At 37.9% G+C, this 17010-nt stretch overlaps 1 protein-coding gene across 1 annotated transcript in view; it reads left to right on the forward strand.

Annotated features, from left to right (window-relative positions):
* Positions 1-17010, forward strand: part of LOC108700041 (pappalysin-1) — a 212755-nt gene that overhangs the window by 119073 nt on the left and 76672 nt on the right. The window contains exons 11-13 of the mRNA XM_018232903.2: positions 10269-10364; positions 11315-11450; positions 12214-12427. Coding sequence (XP_018088392.1) covers positions 10269-10364; positions 11315-11450; positions 12214-12427 — 446 coding nt within the window. The remainder of the gene's footprint in view (positions 1-10268; positions 10365-11314; positions 11451-12213; positions 12428-17010) is intronic.

Below are 17010 nucleotides of genomic sequence, written 5' to 3' on the forward strand. Positions count from 1 at the left end.
TCAGACACGTTATTGACTCGATCTGTCATGTGATCGTTATGTCATGCCCCTGTAATGTCATGGCCCCGTCCCCAACTGGAGTTACCAGCGGGGAAGTGTGGCAACTGAGAATGAACGTTTCTTCAGCATTTTTTCAGCACTTCCAGCTTTTATTTGTATTTTTTTAAATGAGGTGTTTATGATTCTTTTTGCATTGAGCAAATTTCCCATAGACTACAATGGTAAAGCAAGTCAAGAATTGAGAATTCTCAAGTTAGTGGAGTAATACAAATATTTCCATCCAAACAATGTGCTCTATTTCCATCCAAACAATGTGCTCTTTGGTTTGAATAGAACTAAGCATGTTTGATTAAAAAATATCTAATAACCATTGATGAATTAGCCCCTTGAAGGGCACCTGGGCTAAATATTAGCCCCAAAAAAAGGTGCAGGCTAACAGAGCCTGCACTCCGGTTGGTGGTGGTTTGAGTGGCCATATTATATCATAACATTTTTTATTATTTGTAGTTTTTGAGTTATTTAGCTTTTTGTTCAGCAGCTCTCCAGTTTGCAATTTCAGCAATCTGGTTGCTAGGCCCCAAATAGCCCTAGCAACTATGCATTCATTTGAATTACAGACTGGAATATGAATAAGAAATTCCTGAATAGAAAGATTAGTAAAAAAAAGTAACAATACATTAACAAAGTAACAATACAGCCTTACAAAACATTTGTTTTATTAGATGGGGTCATTTGAAAAGCTGGTAAGTGTCAAAAAGAAGAAGGCAGATAATTAAAAAAAACTATAAAATATGTTCAATTGAAAAGGTGCTTAGAATAAGCCATTTTATAAGATACTAAAAGTTAATGTAAAGGTGAACTACCCCTTCACATTTCTGAGTGTATCTGGGTCATATCACATGCAGCTAGTTTTAAATCAAATTATGTAGTTTTATATGCAGTAGGTGTAAATGTAAATTGGTAAAACAGATAATTTAGCTTAGAATATACAGACCTTTATTTTCTATTTTTTTCTATTTTCCCTTTGGAAATAGCCAAAATCGTCTTAAAAACATCTGCTTTGAATTGATCTTATCGCGGGAACATGTGTGGCATGCAAGAGCACTGGTTAACATATTCTTAAAATTATAAACTACGGCTTTCTCTGTTGTGTTTTTCTCTTTATTTTGTCCTTACAAAACACAAAAAATCTTAACGTTTTTTAGACAACCAGTCAGTCTTCGACATAAATACACAAACTGCCAAAGTAAAGGCCAGCAACAATCCCACAACATCGCACTGCATGATGTGGAGTTAAAAGAAAAAAAGGAAAGTATTTAAATAGAACAATCCAAGATTTTAATGAAGTTACAAAGCCACAAAATACACAAATGTGTAGAATAGTATTTTTCAGGAATGCTGCTTACTATTCCAAGCCGCACATTTATTCTTCTCATCCTAAATAAACTCCTTTATGCCAGAACTATCAAATAACAAGTATTTCAAATGAAGACTGCTTCATCACTTGCACACTGCATGTGGTACCTTCCCATTCCCAGCAGTAAAAGCAGTTGGCTGGCTTTCTAGCAGACATAACAATTCATGAAAGGTTTCAATAGAAGGAACATCTAATCTGAACAAGTATTCATCTAGCATAAAAATGTAAAGTTCTTTTCAGAACATACTGTATAATTCAGGAATGCATCTGGGGAATTGTGGGTTATTTTGACTGCCAGGATGAAGCCTTTCAAATACATACTTATGTTTTAAAAAGGACAAGATATGGTAAAGAATGTTTATTCTTGAACTGCTATTTTCATCTTTCTTTACTTTTGATTGCTACATTGATGATTATGTAGGTAACCTTGTTAATAATATGTGAAAGTAGGAAAGACAGGGAAAAGAAAGCCTGACCTTCATTTTATAGAAGATGTCCTGTGCAACTCCAGTCTCTTAGATGGGGCCTATTTATGTAGGTATAAATGATTAACTGTTCCTTCAATTAGTGGGCTATTTATTAAAATTAGACTTTTTTAATAATCAACATTCAACCAGACTCCCAACCACAATCTGGCTTAATTTACATTTCAGATTGAAAATTGTCCATGCGGAAAAGTTGCGACAAAAAATTGGCTTTTTCAAATTGATGCCCAAAAAACTGTAATTATTGGCATTATTCAAAGAAAGACTCAAATTTATCGGATTATTGAACGAAAAACAGTGTCAAACAGTTCAAAACGTTTGACAATCACAAGGCAAAAAATATGTTCCAATTGTTAGAGGGACTTACTTACATGACAGATGTTAGCTGGAGTATTTTTGGTTTCAATTTTTTTGCAGCTTTGGAGCATAAAAAATCTAGAAGAAAAATTTGTTTTTCTTCTTTAAATACTCAGTGAGAAAAATTTGAGGTTTAATAGATAGGCCCCTTAAAATATGTCAGGGTCAAGATGGTGGAATGCAACCCAACCCAACCCAATTGTGGTCAGAGACAAGCAGCACCTTCTAATGTAATACTTGTTAAACTAAATCTGTGTATATGACTACAACAAATTGATAGTTCTTCAGATTTTCAGACAAAATACATATATTTATATTTTTGATTGGTTTCCCTTTAATTTTCCCATCCTTTTAGCATAGTGATTACAAGAAAATTGTAAGCATGACCTAAAATAAGCATACAGTAATTACTAGTGATGATTTTCAATGAAGGGAAGTTGTCTGCAAGCTATAGCTACTAATTTGCCAACTTTTGAAACCAATACAATGCACATTTGGAATTTGTGTCATTTTAAATGGTTGCTTGTGAGGAGTATTATTTTGTACTTTATGGAAGTAAAAATATGCTAAAATTCTGTCATAGTATCTAATAACATCATTATTTTGTGCAAGAATGGATTAAGGATAGTGATAGGGTACACTTATGGGAAAACAAATACAAAAATTATTGCTCCTTCATCACTGATTGGGTTGATTTGGTTGGCATTTTATGAAAAATATTAAGACATTTACTTTTATAGGCCATGTGACAGCTTTAGTGAGCGTCAATATCTAATCCCACCTAAAATCTGTGATCTTTCTCTTTGTTGCCATTCTGCTTAAGAGATGGGATAACCGGTAGCTCAATCTCACGTGAGCCTGCAGCTTTTTTTTAGACAGAGGAGAAACTGCACACAGACACCATGCTTATCATAACATAACTTTATCAACAAGTGTGCATTAGTAGACAAAGATCATGTCACGTGACACTGTATCAGTATCAGATCAGTATGGGATCTGAATGAGAGCACACTCATTAATACATATCTTAACACCCCCACTTGCTCTAATATTACAGAAAGACATATTTAACATAAATGTATAGTACACTTGTTTATACTCCAAATATGTAATGTACTAATTCTCCCAGTTTAAACTTTGTTACTGGCTTAGTCATAACATCTGCTACCATTTTGTTTGTGGAACAATACTCAACAGTTATCTTTCCCTCGCGTAGTACAGATCTAAGAAAATGGTATTTGATATTAACATGTTTGTACCTTTGATGACAAACTGGGTTCTTTGCAAGAGCTATTGCACCTTTATTATCTTCAAAAAATGTTACTGTCTCATATTGACAGTAGCTGTCCATTTCTTTGAGTAACTGCACAAGATATAAACTCTCCTGTGTGGTAGTAGCCAGTGTTACTGTATATATTCAACCTCGCAAGAAGACTGTGGTTTTTTTCTTTGACTTCCAAGAAATCAATCCTGTTGTGCTTCATATCGTAATGATCAGATACTGACAAACATTGACTACTGTTACAGAGCACATGCTGTACCACAAACTTTTAGAGAAGCCATAGCTTTACCGCAGTCACAGATGTGGCTTAAATGAGAATTCAACCCATTTGTAAAAAACCAAGTACCCCCCACCCCAGGTAGACCTTCCTCCCTCCTCTCCCCAGGCTAACTGTCCTATTTTATACTTTCCCCTCGGTGCAGATTTACACGGAAATTGCCGATCTCCCAGTCAGCTTACCGAGGACCCGGTACATAGTCATCTAAGTACTGAGGGGCTTTTCTGTCATTTTGGGGTATCTTGTACAATGGCTGTCCTGAATGTGGCCTTTATCATTGCCCTCTGCACTCTCAACTTCAGATACTGGGACCTCCTCAAACACATCAGTTTGAGTTTGAACTTTACTGTATTTCTCAGTGTCCTCAAAAGTTCTTAACTGCATTTCAAACTCAGTAAAAGTCATTTTTCCATCACCTTGTGTGATATGGATAGCAAAGGGTTTAAATGATTAATTTAGAATCATTGCAATCAACAGTCCATCGCTTAGTGTCTCTCCAGCATTTCTCAGTGCTGTAATGGCTAATGGTAATTTCTGCATGTATTATATAGTCTGTGACACTTTCATTTGCAGCTTTCTGAAGAAATGTTAACTCTCTGTATAAGCTAATTATTTGTGGCTTACCTTACCCAGCATAGTAGTTTCTCAGGATTTGAAGTGCTTTCCTTCCATCATCAGCTTCTTCTCTCATAATCAGAGACAGACTTTTATCATCCAAAAATGTAATCAATTTAGCATGCCTTCTCTTTCTTATTTCTGTCCTCATCCAAGTCTGTGGGTTCATGCAGGATGGTTTCTTTAAGATTCATCAGGCACATGTGGCTTAGAAACTTTGTCTCCCATAGTTCATAGTTCTTTTCATCTCCAACAAATACCAGCCTGATCCATCATGATTGCATAAGTCAGAAGGCTCACTTCTAATAATCACATAAGAAAGAATAAGGGATTATATACTAAAACTTTACTTTCTCTCACTTTATTAAAAAAACAATGAAATTCCCAAATCCCTGTAATTTACCAATAAAACTTGCTGCAACAAAATCTAACGTCAATTCAGATCGTGTGATTTTACTGAATCGTTGCCTCAAAAACTCAAATTTATTGAGTGCAAACAGTCCGAAACTATAGAGAATCCTGAAGGTAAAAAACAATGTTCCAATTGTTAAAGGGACCATCTGCCATTGTCCTTTATACGACTTTGACGTCAAGTAAGCTGGTGAATTGCGAACCTAATTAAATGGATCAAAAACACAATGCTTTCTCATTTATTTATTGAGGTAAATTATCCAGTTACATTTTTGAGTATTTCAAAAGAATGTGAACCTTTACCTTCAGAAGCTGGTGTCCATTACTAGGCACCAGTTATTGCAACTAAACATTTCTGGACTGGTAACTTTTGTTGAGTCCTGGCACATAGGCTTGGAGTAACTTTAAGCCAATTTCTCCTTACAGAAGCTTCAACTCTGGAATGTTAGTTGGCTTCCATGCATGAACTGTCTGATTGACTTGGCCTTCAAAAACATTTACTTTCTTCTACTTTGGTTTTTCTACTTTGCTATAAATTTATGCATAAAGTTTATTGTATAGTCATACTTTGAGTCACACTATCACACATATATTTGAAATCCTTGTTTTCATTGTTCAAATGAATCTGTAGAAAAACTTGAAAACTGCTAAGAACAGAAAACAAATGCTTCCACAGCTTCCACAGACTTGTACATGAACTTAGCAGCTTTTACATGGCAAAGCGTTTTTCCTGTTTTTTTTTTTTCATTTTATAAAGCACATATTTTTCATGGTTTAGAGTAATTGGTGTAATCTATGATTTTTAGAACTAAAAAATACTGATTTAAATAAACAAAAAAGAGAATATGAACATTGGTAAACTGGCTGCATAGTGTACAAGGTCTTTCTTGAGAAAGTTTGAATTGAAGTTTGCTCAGGAAGATTAGGCATGATGATACAGGACGCAAAGTTTCCATGGCGTGATATCAACCTATGCACAGCAGAGAACAGAGGTCCCTCCTTTTTAATATTAAATTTTAAATTATAGATCCCGACTGGGATAAAGATTTTTTTATATATACGAATTGTTTTATCTATAGGGGGTTTCTTAGTGCTATTTTAAACTACAAAGTAAAGTATTTACAAACAGAAATCTGAGAAAGTTAGCCTATATCAGGGGCGGGCCAGTGCGGCCAGGTGCCATAGGCGGAAAGTGGATTTTTTGTTTGGGTAATATACAGGCTGACTTATAGCCAGTGTTAGATGTAGCAGATCCACTATTGGTCCAACTATGCACCCAACAATTACAGAAATCTGATTAATTAGCACTGGAATAGGTATATCCCTGGTAAGCATTTACTGACAGGCAGACAGCTAGTATACTGTGTCAGTCATCTCCAGCACATTAAACCATAACAGAAATTGGCATCACTATCAAATTATACAATGATAGTAGTTGGTTTGACACCCCAAGCACTTATATAAAACGAAAGGCTGTGAGTACTGACACCCTAACTACATTTTTTACAGTGGGAGACTGTGCTTACACCCCAACAACATTAAATGCTGTGACATAGCAGCATAGTCATTTTTGGTTGAAAAAAAGATGCATCGTTGGTGTCAGCTTATTGACTTTAATTAAACCTGTTTAGTCAAAGGATACAAAGAGATGCAGTGGATACTTACCCAATGATTTTATATGCAGTGAGAGGTACTGGGCACTGACACCAGGCACAATACAGAAATTGTAAGTTAGTAGGTACTGACCCCCAACGCTATTGATACTGATATACCAGACCAATTTATCTAATGAGATGCATGAACATTAGTGTTAGGGATGCAGCCAGGGTAAATGACTTACCAGTTTCATTTATAATGTCCCCCTGTGCTAATTTCATGTGTTACCCCCAGAATAAATGATGTAGGATAAATTAAATGTTAATTCCATCTTGTATAACCTCCTAAAAAATAAAACAGGATAAATACAGTGAAAATGTCATGTATTATACCCACAAATCACATCGCAGGATGCAGTAATAAAGATCAGAACATATATTGGGGTAAATTTAATGTTTATTTCACAAATAAAAACTGGATTTGTGGCTTAATCGTTGAAGACATTTCACTACACATCCGAGCAGCTTCTTTAGTTTAACTGATGTGGAAGTCCTCTGCATACTTACTTTTGAGAGTTGCATGAATAGATGTGTGACGTGTTCTGGAATGCCGGAGGAAAAGATGTTAGAACAGCATTGTATCTAGCAGACAGGTGGTGTCAAAGGCTGTTGCCTCTGTTTAGGGATGATTTCTCCATCTTGACATGAATCGCCACTTTCACACCTCTTTCAAACCAGTGGTCTTCTTTATCCAAGATTTGGACATTGTTATCCTCAAAAGAGTGTGCCTTGTTTTTTAGGTATAGAAATGGTCGCCCTCCTATGCTGAGCCATTCGCTTGGTGAGAAATAGTTTTGTCATCCCAATGTATAAATCAGTGCACTCCTCGATACACTGGACTGCGTATACCACATTGCTTTGTTTTTCTTTGGGTGTTGGATCCTTTGTGTGTACCAATTTTTGTCGCAGTGTGTTGATAGGTTTGAAAAACACAGGGATGTTGTGTTTGTTGAAAATCTGACACTCCAGCTACATATGGGATGACTACATTTCTCCTACTATGTTTTTTCAGGCAATTATTTATATTTGTGTTCCTGTTGGGATAAGTAAGTTGTAGTGCCTCTTCTATGTTCAATACCATGAGAACAAATATCAGGATGAATACACTGCTGAACAGACATATCACTTGACCCCTTTTTCAGATATCGTGTTTTTACAGCTTGTACTGTAGTGGCATAAGTTTGAGTTGGAAGGCCCCCAGGGGGCCCAGAGGAATGGTGGGGGGACTAGGAGGCAGTCATAGATTAACCAATGTTTAATGCTCTGTGGGTATGGATTTCACCTTTGGTTGAAAAACAACATGAAAGCGTATGGCAAGAAAAGGGTTAATGCTTTTATTATGGAACTGCCCAGTAAATGGTCTGTAGGATAGATAAAGGTAGTGAGAGGAGCAGATAAAATAGCAGTTTCAGATACAAGGGGGCAGAATCATGCTTAAGATCTATAACATGTATTCTCTTAAAGGAGAAGGAAACAAAAAAAATGACACCTACATCATAAGGTTTGCCATCAGGCCCCCTTCTGAAACACCACATTAAGAACTCCTTTATCCCTGCAGTTTTTGTGCACCTGCGATGTGAACTTTCGGCTCTGTGAACATTTGGCGCCGCCATTTTCAAAATGAGCATCACTTCCGCCCTTTACTGCACATGCGCCCCCTGCGTGACCCACAAGTGACTACAGACCTCACAGACAGACCAGATAGCTGGCTGCCTTCTTTTAAGCTCCCCTCCTCAGCTTCAAAGATAGTTTTTTTAGCAACGGAGAAGCTGCACGGGCTATTGGTGCTTGTAATTAATGAGGCGGGGCAGAAGGTCAGCTTGTAATTTATGAGGCAGGGGGAGCATAGTCATCGCTATAAAAGATTCTTGTGCGCATGAGCACGGCACGGCTGGAAACTATTGCGCATGCGTGTGCCCTATCCAGACGTTTTTCTGGACAGAAACAAGGGTATGCTTTTTAATACATGTTTTAACTTTTTAAAAAATAAATTGCAGCAAAAAGATTAAGGGCAAAACTAATGAGGGAATGCTTGCTGGTAAATATATATACTATTTATTGGCAACACTTAGAGCTTAAGTATTTTTTTGGCTTTCCTTCTCCTTTAATGTAATGAGAGTTTGGGGGAGTTTTACCTCCTGGGTCAGCAGCGGTAGCCTGTTAAATGAATCTTACAGAAATTATTCCATTCGCAGAACTCCTTAACATCTCTTCTCCATGCTTCTGGTTCAGTCCTCAGAGTAGAAAACCCAGTACAAACCCTCTGGAATTAGATTGGCTGGGAGGTTCGACGTTCCCTCTCCAGCCAATCGGATTTCAACTTTACTGGGACTTAGACTTAGAGGAGAAAACCAGCAGCACAAGGTTTGCAGTCATACTCATATTTTGCTTTTCAGGTGTCGGATAGATTGCCTTACTGAAAATCCGCCTATGCCAGGCACCCTAGGCAACCCGGCTGGCAAACCCTCCCCTGCGCTTGACCTTGACAAAGGGGATGGGTGGGCTGCGGAGGGGTGAGAGAGTGAGGGGAGGGTGACAGGAGCATGCCACCCAACATTTTGGAAATGAAAAGAAGGACAAAAAATTTAGCGAGCACAGAGCAGTGAACTTTTTGACCACGCCCATTTTTGTTCAATTGTTACAAGTATCTTAGCTGCACCTGGTGGCTGTTCTGGGCGCTCTGCCAAAAGCCAATTAAGTTAGAAACTTTGTTTCTTGTTCTGGCTGTGCAGAGTCAGGAATTTACAGTACAAACACGGGACTGAGGGTTGAGCTGTCAAAAGCAGGACTGTCCTGCTGAAAATGGGACAGTTAGGAGGTATGCAGGAGGGAGGGGTGACAGGAGGGAGGGGAGTAAGACTGAGGGATGCGAACACGGGGTGGTGGGCAGAAGACAATTTTAGAGGCAGCTGCCCAGTGCCCCCTATCATTGTGCCCTAGGCAACTGCCTCTTCTGTCTACCCCTAGTTCCAGCCCTATCTAGAAAAGTGTGAAGTGAAAAGTGTTTTATACCACTAAATTCTATGTGCAGGAAATACACCTTGTAAAAGCTGTGACTGTGCCATTTTTAAAATTTTTTTCATAACTTGAAGAGAAATGCTGTCACGTAATATGTTTGTATGATGGATTTCATAGTAATGTCTGATTAGCATTGTTAACTGATCACCCTGAAAATATATTGTGAATAATTAAATAAACCTGGGAATTATTATTTTTTTTTTTTATTAATGCCTGGTGTTCTGATATAAAGGAGCACTAACCTTGTAAATGGCACAGATTGAGAAGGGCAGGCAGAATTGGAACTAAGGAGAATTCAGGGCAAGACTTATGTGTTAACTTCAGTGTTGCACTCATTAAAATTATACATATTATATACATATTTTTTTTGTTTATTTTTTTATTTTATTTTTTTATATTACTTTTTTTATTTTTCTTTGTTCTTATGTGTTCTTTCTCTAATAGCCTTATCTTGGCCATATGTTTGTTTATATTGTCTAATTATGATCTAAATGTTATTTTGAATTACTATGTAAATGCAAAAACTTTAAATAATACAAAAAAAATTATACATACAGAAAGTTGTTGTATAAAGCATGGTACAGATATGGGTGACCAGAAAACAAAACAAAAGTAAACATAGAAAACTGAGACTAAGGATAATTTTAAAATGTTTGTGTTATGTTTAACCATGTTGAAAAATGACTATTCTTTTTATTCATTTTTATGGTTTTGCCTAGTTGCTTAAATAACTTTTGTATCATTGTAACAGGTTTGTAGGACCAAGGTGATTGCACTGAATGATGCACTGTCCCAATATGCTTGGTATCCCTGCACAGTTACTTATCATGTAAATTTCTGGTTAAAGGTATGTTCCAATAAATCCGTGCCATGAATCCTAAATTGTCAGTTTGATGAAAAAAACAGTATGATATTATGAGCAACATTCAGATGTAAAAGAATTGGGGAGCAACACAAGCATGAAAAATGTTCCTGGGTGGTGCCAAATAAGGGTTGTGATAGCCCCTATGTGGACTGACCTACAGGAGGCTCTATTTGGCAGTACATCTGTTTTTTATAAAAACCAAAACTTGCCTCCAAGCCTGGAATTAAAAAATAAGCACCTTCTATGAGGCCATTGAGAGCAACATCCAAGGGGTTGGGGAAAAACATGTTGCTCACAAACTACTGGTTGGGGATCACTGTCCTAAAAAATCTCAAAACATTAATTTACACAATTTGTGAATACATTTTGTAGCAACCAACATCTTCACTTCTAATTAAACCTGTTTCATTGCGTTTTAATGATTTTTATATACTATATTCTTTTGCCATGTCATAATAGGTATGCAACCTGTATTGTTAGACAGTCAACATCATTATATTATTTCCATAGTTTAATGTTTGCAATGATGGCACCCTTCAATAATGCTTTATAGAATATGATTAATGTAGCAAAATAATTGTGAAACTCTAATATTTGGAGATACAGGTATGGGATCCGTAATCCGGAAAGCCCTTTTCCAGAAAGCTCCGAATTATGGAAAGGCCTTCTCCCACATCCAAATAATCCAAATCTTTAAAAATGATTTTCTTTTTCTCTGTAATAAAACAGTTGCTTGTACTTGATCCACACTAAGATATAATTAATCCTAGATCCAATTTGCAGAAAGATATATTATGTGGGAAATGCATCCTGAGCATTCTGAATAACAAATCCCATACTTGCACGTATATATAACTTTTTTCTCAAACCTAAAATATAGAAGTCAAGGTTACTTGAAAACTGTCTTGGCAAACTCAGTTTTTTTTTTACAGGCCTACTTTAGTCGACCTGTCGTAGTTGCTGCTGTTATTGTCCACCTAGTGACGGATGGGACCAATTTAAATGAGCACAAGCCAGAGACCTTAAGTGTGCAGTTAATCGATACCAAGGAACAACTACACGATTTGGGTATAATTACATCAAATAAAATCTTTTGTATAATTTATGTAATAATATAACTTAGAACAATGGTTTAAGGTAGTATGGGTAATTTATGCCCCTTTTTATCATTTGGCTAGCTGTATGTGTTCAAATCTATTATCTGGAAACCTGTTATCCAAGCAGGTCTGAAACACATGTATGCCATTTCTAATCATGGCTGGAACTAGGAGTAGGCAGAAGACGCAAGTGTCTAGGGTGCAAAGCTGGGGGGGGGGGCGCCAGGCATTTACCTTCTCTACCACCTACCCCTAATCCGGTCCCCTGTCCCCACCCATCCTCATTAAGACTCTGCATATCTATTCATTCATACACACGCTCATTTGTGCGTGTGCAGTCTGCGGATGGGAGGGGATGTATACGGGCAGGTCACCTAGGGTGCCTGGTAGGGTGGCCCGGCACTGTTTCTTATAGTGTCCTATTAAACAAACAATTCTTACATTTGATGGGGGTCAATGTAATGACCAATGCAATTTGCTGGTGTTGGCATTTTACGAAATATTATCCAAACTTGTAGGGGACATTTAAAAACACTGGAGCTTGGTAGGGCTTAACTCACAAATAATGACATGAAATTAATTTTCACTCACTTTAATTTCATCTCGCTTTTTGGTTGCCAGCCACATTTCATAACTTTGGTAATTGACCTGGCATCTGCCAGTAAGCACTGGCCTGTAATGTTGGAAAGGAAGACACATTTCTGATGTCTCTCTATTTTCTTTTTCCATGGCAGGTGTCCATATTCTTAGCTGCAGAAACAATCCTCTGGTGATTTCTGTGATGCATGACCTCAGTCGCCCTTTCTACCACAGCCAAACTGTCCTCATTAGCTTTACTTCTAATTTTGTGGCCATCTCTGGGGTGGCCCTACGCTCCTTCCATGATTTTGACCCTGTCACAATCAGTAGCTGTCAAAGGGGAGAGATATACAATGCAGCTGAGCAAAGGTAAGAATTTCTACTTGGTCACCTTTTGTTGCCTTCTACATATTTCACAATAACTTTTAATAGGACAATAGATTGGAAAACCTATTTGTTTGTATTACAGAATTAATATTCTTCAAAGAGTGCTTTGAGCATTTGTTTTTCAGTAGACTAGAGACACTTTAACTAATACTGTTTTTTGTTTTTTTTTGCTAATTTGTGCACTCAAAGGTCACTGCTCTTACAAGGTGGTGTATTGCATCAGTACTTCTCATGGACAGCAAGCTATGTCTGTTAAAGCTTACAGGAAACAGTCATTAATATCTGTCATTATCTTTCCCAGCAATGTCAATAAGTTATGACAATCTTGTCTTTTAATATTTTGGCATTTGATATAATAGGTTTTTTATCGGCTAGAAGTTTTTTTGACTTTGTGGGGCGGGAGGTTGGGGGGGTCGGGTATTTTTTGGAGAAAATAAATTGTGCCATGCATTTCGATACATAACAATTCAGGTTTGTTTTTGGTTTCCAACCAACCCACCTTTTTTAAGATAAGACTTGTCATTAAAAAATCAATTTCCTCAATGAAAATTTATTGAAGTGCTTGGCGAAATCTTAACTAGTTTACTGCTGGAGACTAAGACTGAGAGAGTACACATTTTTACTCTTTCAGTCTATAAAGGCCTCAGCCACAGCCAGGGTCAGTTTTAGGAATTTTCGGGCCAGCAAAAAGAAAATTTTGCTCCCCATGTGAAAGAGAATTGCTATTCTGGGCCTTAGCCCACATTTGTCACTACATATAACAGAGACCTGAAATGAGGCCCCTGATCATCCAGCACACTGTGATTGCTTTGTCCTTGTTTTTCTCCTCAAAGAAGCACTGTGTTCATTCCTTAACTATTTAACCCTAAGCAGTGAACTGAGAGACAAACAGGTAGAATTGAAGTTCACAGACTTTCATATTGTGATGAAAAAGCAGATAGACATTTTAGGTGAAGGGCAAAGAAGAGGGAAAACAATATGTTAGCAGTGTCAGTTACAAAAAGAGAAAACATCCGCTTTCATCCAAAATGAAGAACGAATGCTTTCCAAAAAAGGAAATTTAATCAGAACATAAAATTTAAAAATAGGAAATGTTCTACAAAAATGTGTTATAATAAAATATTTCATTATTTAGCAATTGTTTCCAGGACATTTCATTTATTTCTGGACTTCAACATGTATATGCTACATTTAAATTTATGGTATAATTTATTCCCCCAAATTATGCTTCTCACCTATGCAATAATTACTGCATTTTACACACTTTAGTGCCTCTTAATAAAGTTTGGAAAATAATAATCTGTTAATGCTTTTCAAGTTTAGAAAAAGTACAATTGCAGTGAAAATATTTACTTCCAATATTAATTTAATTTAATACAACCTCTGCTGCAGAAACATGAAAGATTTTTCCACTCTTCACCCGATTTCTAAAGAATTTTAAAATCAGCTTCAACCCAAATATAATTTATTTGCAGTTTTGGCAATGGCTGTAGTGGCTAGTACCCAAGCCTTTTGCGGGCATCTTATAGTGAGAGGCAGCTCGGGGGTGTCTTTGGTTTTCCTATAGGGTGTATTTCTAATTGCCTCCAGAGAATGAGTTTGAGAATGAGTTTTCAGGGTCAAGGTTGAACCAATTATGAACAAAAGCCAGTTGGCTTGCATAGTAGTACAATTGTAAGTGCGAAAGAGCTAGTCCCCCTTTGTCTAATGGAGCCATAAGTGTTTACCTATTGACTCTGGGGGGCTTGTTCGCCAAATAAAAGGGAATAGAATGACAGCTATGCGTTTAAAGATCTGTGGGGTTATCCATGTCGGGGCATTTTGCAGAAGGTATAGGAATTTGGGTAAGTATACCATTTTAAATAGATTAACCCTACAGTTAGTGGTAATTTAGCCCAGTGACTAATAGTGGTTTTAGAACTCTGGATCACGGGGTCAACATTCTCTGCTACATAATTATGTGCGTCCAGTGAGACAACCACCCCTAGGTACTTAAAACTGGGCACCCAGCGTAGCCCTTGCACCACACCCTCCTTTTGTCCAGCCTTCAAGGTAAATAGGACTGACTTCCCTTTATTTATTACTCTGCCACTATATGTACTGAACTTATCAGCTAGGTAGAGTGCATGCGTGAGTCATACGGGCCGGCCAGGAATAACAGGAGGTCATCCGCATATAGAGCTATTTTCTCCTCTAGTCTCCCACATTTAAAGCTAGTGATCTGAGGCGTCTGACTGACTATGATGGCATATGGTTCTATTGCTAAAGCGAAAAGGAGGGGGGAGAGAGGGCAACTCTGTCTAGTGCCCCGAGCGAGTGAAAAGACCCTGGAGAGAGTATTATTTAATCGGACCTGTGCGACTGGGGTTAGGTAGAGGAGCTTAAACCAAGCTATGAAGTTTGGGCCTATGCCAAATTTCTCTAGGGTTTTCCATAAATATGGCCATTCAACCGAGTCGAAGGCTTTGGTGGCATCTAGTGCGGCCATAAGTCTGGAGCCTTCATTGGTATGATTGGTTTGTAGGTGAGGTGATTAGTGGCATCCTCCCTCTCGCTATGTGTTCTTTCAGCTACCCGGACCCCTTCCTCAGCTTCAGCGACAGCTTGTTTGGCTTCCTTGCATACCCCAGAAATCTCTGAAATGAGAGTGCCACGGGCTGCTGCCTTGGACACTTCCCAGACCATGTTAGAGCTGCAGGACCCTTTATTGACCTCCCAGTATGATGTATATTCAGACACACATACATTCTGTCGCCACAGTGTTGTTGAGCCACAGGGGGGATAGTCTCCAAGGAGAATGCCCTTGTTTTGGAGTGGTGCAGATAACCAGTTGTATAGGAGCATGGTCTGAAAAGGCTCTCATTAGGTACTCCATTGCCTTTCAAGGGGGTACTTGTGTCTCCATATGTCTAGGAGCCCTAGCTTCCGTCCATCGTTTTAGTGGACCAGGCTGCTGTGCTAATGAAGGGTGTCGATCTAATTGCAGGTTCATCACCGTATTCCAGTCCCCCTATAATAAAGGGCGGGCTTGGGAGGTATAGTGATATTTTGGTAAATATCAAGTCTAGTATCTCCTTACTGTATGGGGGAGTCATATATAAGTTTGCCAGTATCCTGGTGGGATGAAACATGTGACTGGATTGTGAATTTAAATGGTTACACCCTTTTTAGGAGGGACAGAGGGATTAAAAAGGGTGGAGGAGTGTGTCTGTATGTAAAGCCTGAATTAAAGCCATGCGCTAAAGAAATAAAAATAGCTGGCACTGGTGAGGGTGTAGAATCACTCTGGGTAGAGATTTTGACTGGGCAAAAGGTAACAAAAAGAATTATCATTGGTGTATGCTATAAACCACCTCGTATAAGTTTTGAGTATGAAGCCCAGCTACTCTTGCAGATACAAGCGGCTTCACAGCTGGGTCAAGTTGTTACTATGGGTGACTTCAATTATCCAGACATTGACTGGGGTAATGGGGTTGCTAAGACAGAAAAAGCTAGTAGGTTTGTAAATATGCTGAATGACAACTTTTTATTCCAGCTCGTTCAAGAACTACTCTCTTTTGGACCTTGTAATAACTAACAATACTGAACTCATCTCTAACATTTGTGTGGGTGAGCATTTAGGGAATAGTGATCATAACATGGTCTCCTTTGAGATTCTGTTGCAGAAGCAATTCTATAAGGGAGTAACTAAAACACTAAATTTCAGACGTGCAAACTTTGACAGTATAAGGGCATCTCTGCAACATATTAAGTGGGAAATGCTTTTCACAGGGTTAAACACAGAACAAAAATGGGAAGTCTTTAAAATGCTGCTTAATAAATATACTTGTCAGTATATTCCACTTGTAAGCAAGGAACGTCGTTGCAAAGCAAAACCTTTTTGGTTCAATAGAAGCGTTGGTGTTGAGGTGGGTAAGAAAAGACATGCTTTTAAGGCTTTCAAGTTAGCTGGTACAGCCGAAACATTTATAAGGTACAAGGAGGCCAATAAATCATGCAAAGAAGCTATAAGGCAAGCTAAAATTGCTATCAGAGGGGGGTCAGCTGGTTGATGAAAACAAAATAAAAGCGCAGATTCTGAACTCATATTTTTCATCTGTCTACACAAATGAGGAACCAGTAAGTGAAGGTTTCCTTCTTAACAGTCCCAATTCTAGAAATACAACTAATGATGCATGGTTCACACATGATGAAATTCAAAAGAGACTTGAACATGTTAAGATTAACAAAGGTCCAGGGCCAGATGGTATTCATCCCAGGGTAATTAGCGAGCTTAGCTCTGTGATTGCCAAACCTCTTTACTTAATTTTTCAGGATTCATTGAGATCTGGCATAGTGCCGAGAGACTGGCGAATTGCTAATGTGGTGCCTCTATTCAAAAAAGGATCCCGTTCTCAGCCTCAAAACTATAGGCCAGTTAGTCTGACGTCAGTGGTAGGAAAGCTTTTCGAAGGGTTAATAAAGGATAAGATACTGGACTTCATAGCAAATCATAATACTATGAGTTTGTGCCAGCATGGTTTTATGCGTAATAGATCTTGCCAGACTAACTTAATTTCTTTTTA

The sequence above is a fragment of the Xenopus laevis genome, chromosome 8S, assembly GCF_017654675.1.
Source record: "Xenopus laevis strain J_2021 chromosome 8S, Xenopus_laevis_v10.1, whole genome shotgun sequence".
Classification (NCBI taxonomy): Eukaryota; Metazoa; Chordata; class Amphibia; order Anura; family Pipidae; genus Xenopus; species Xenopus laevis.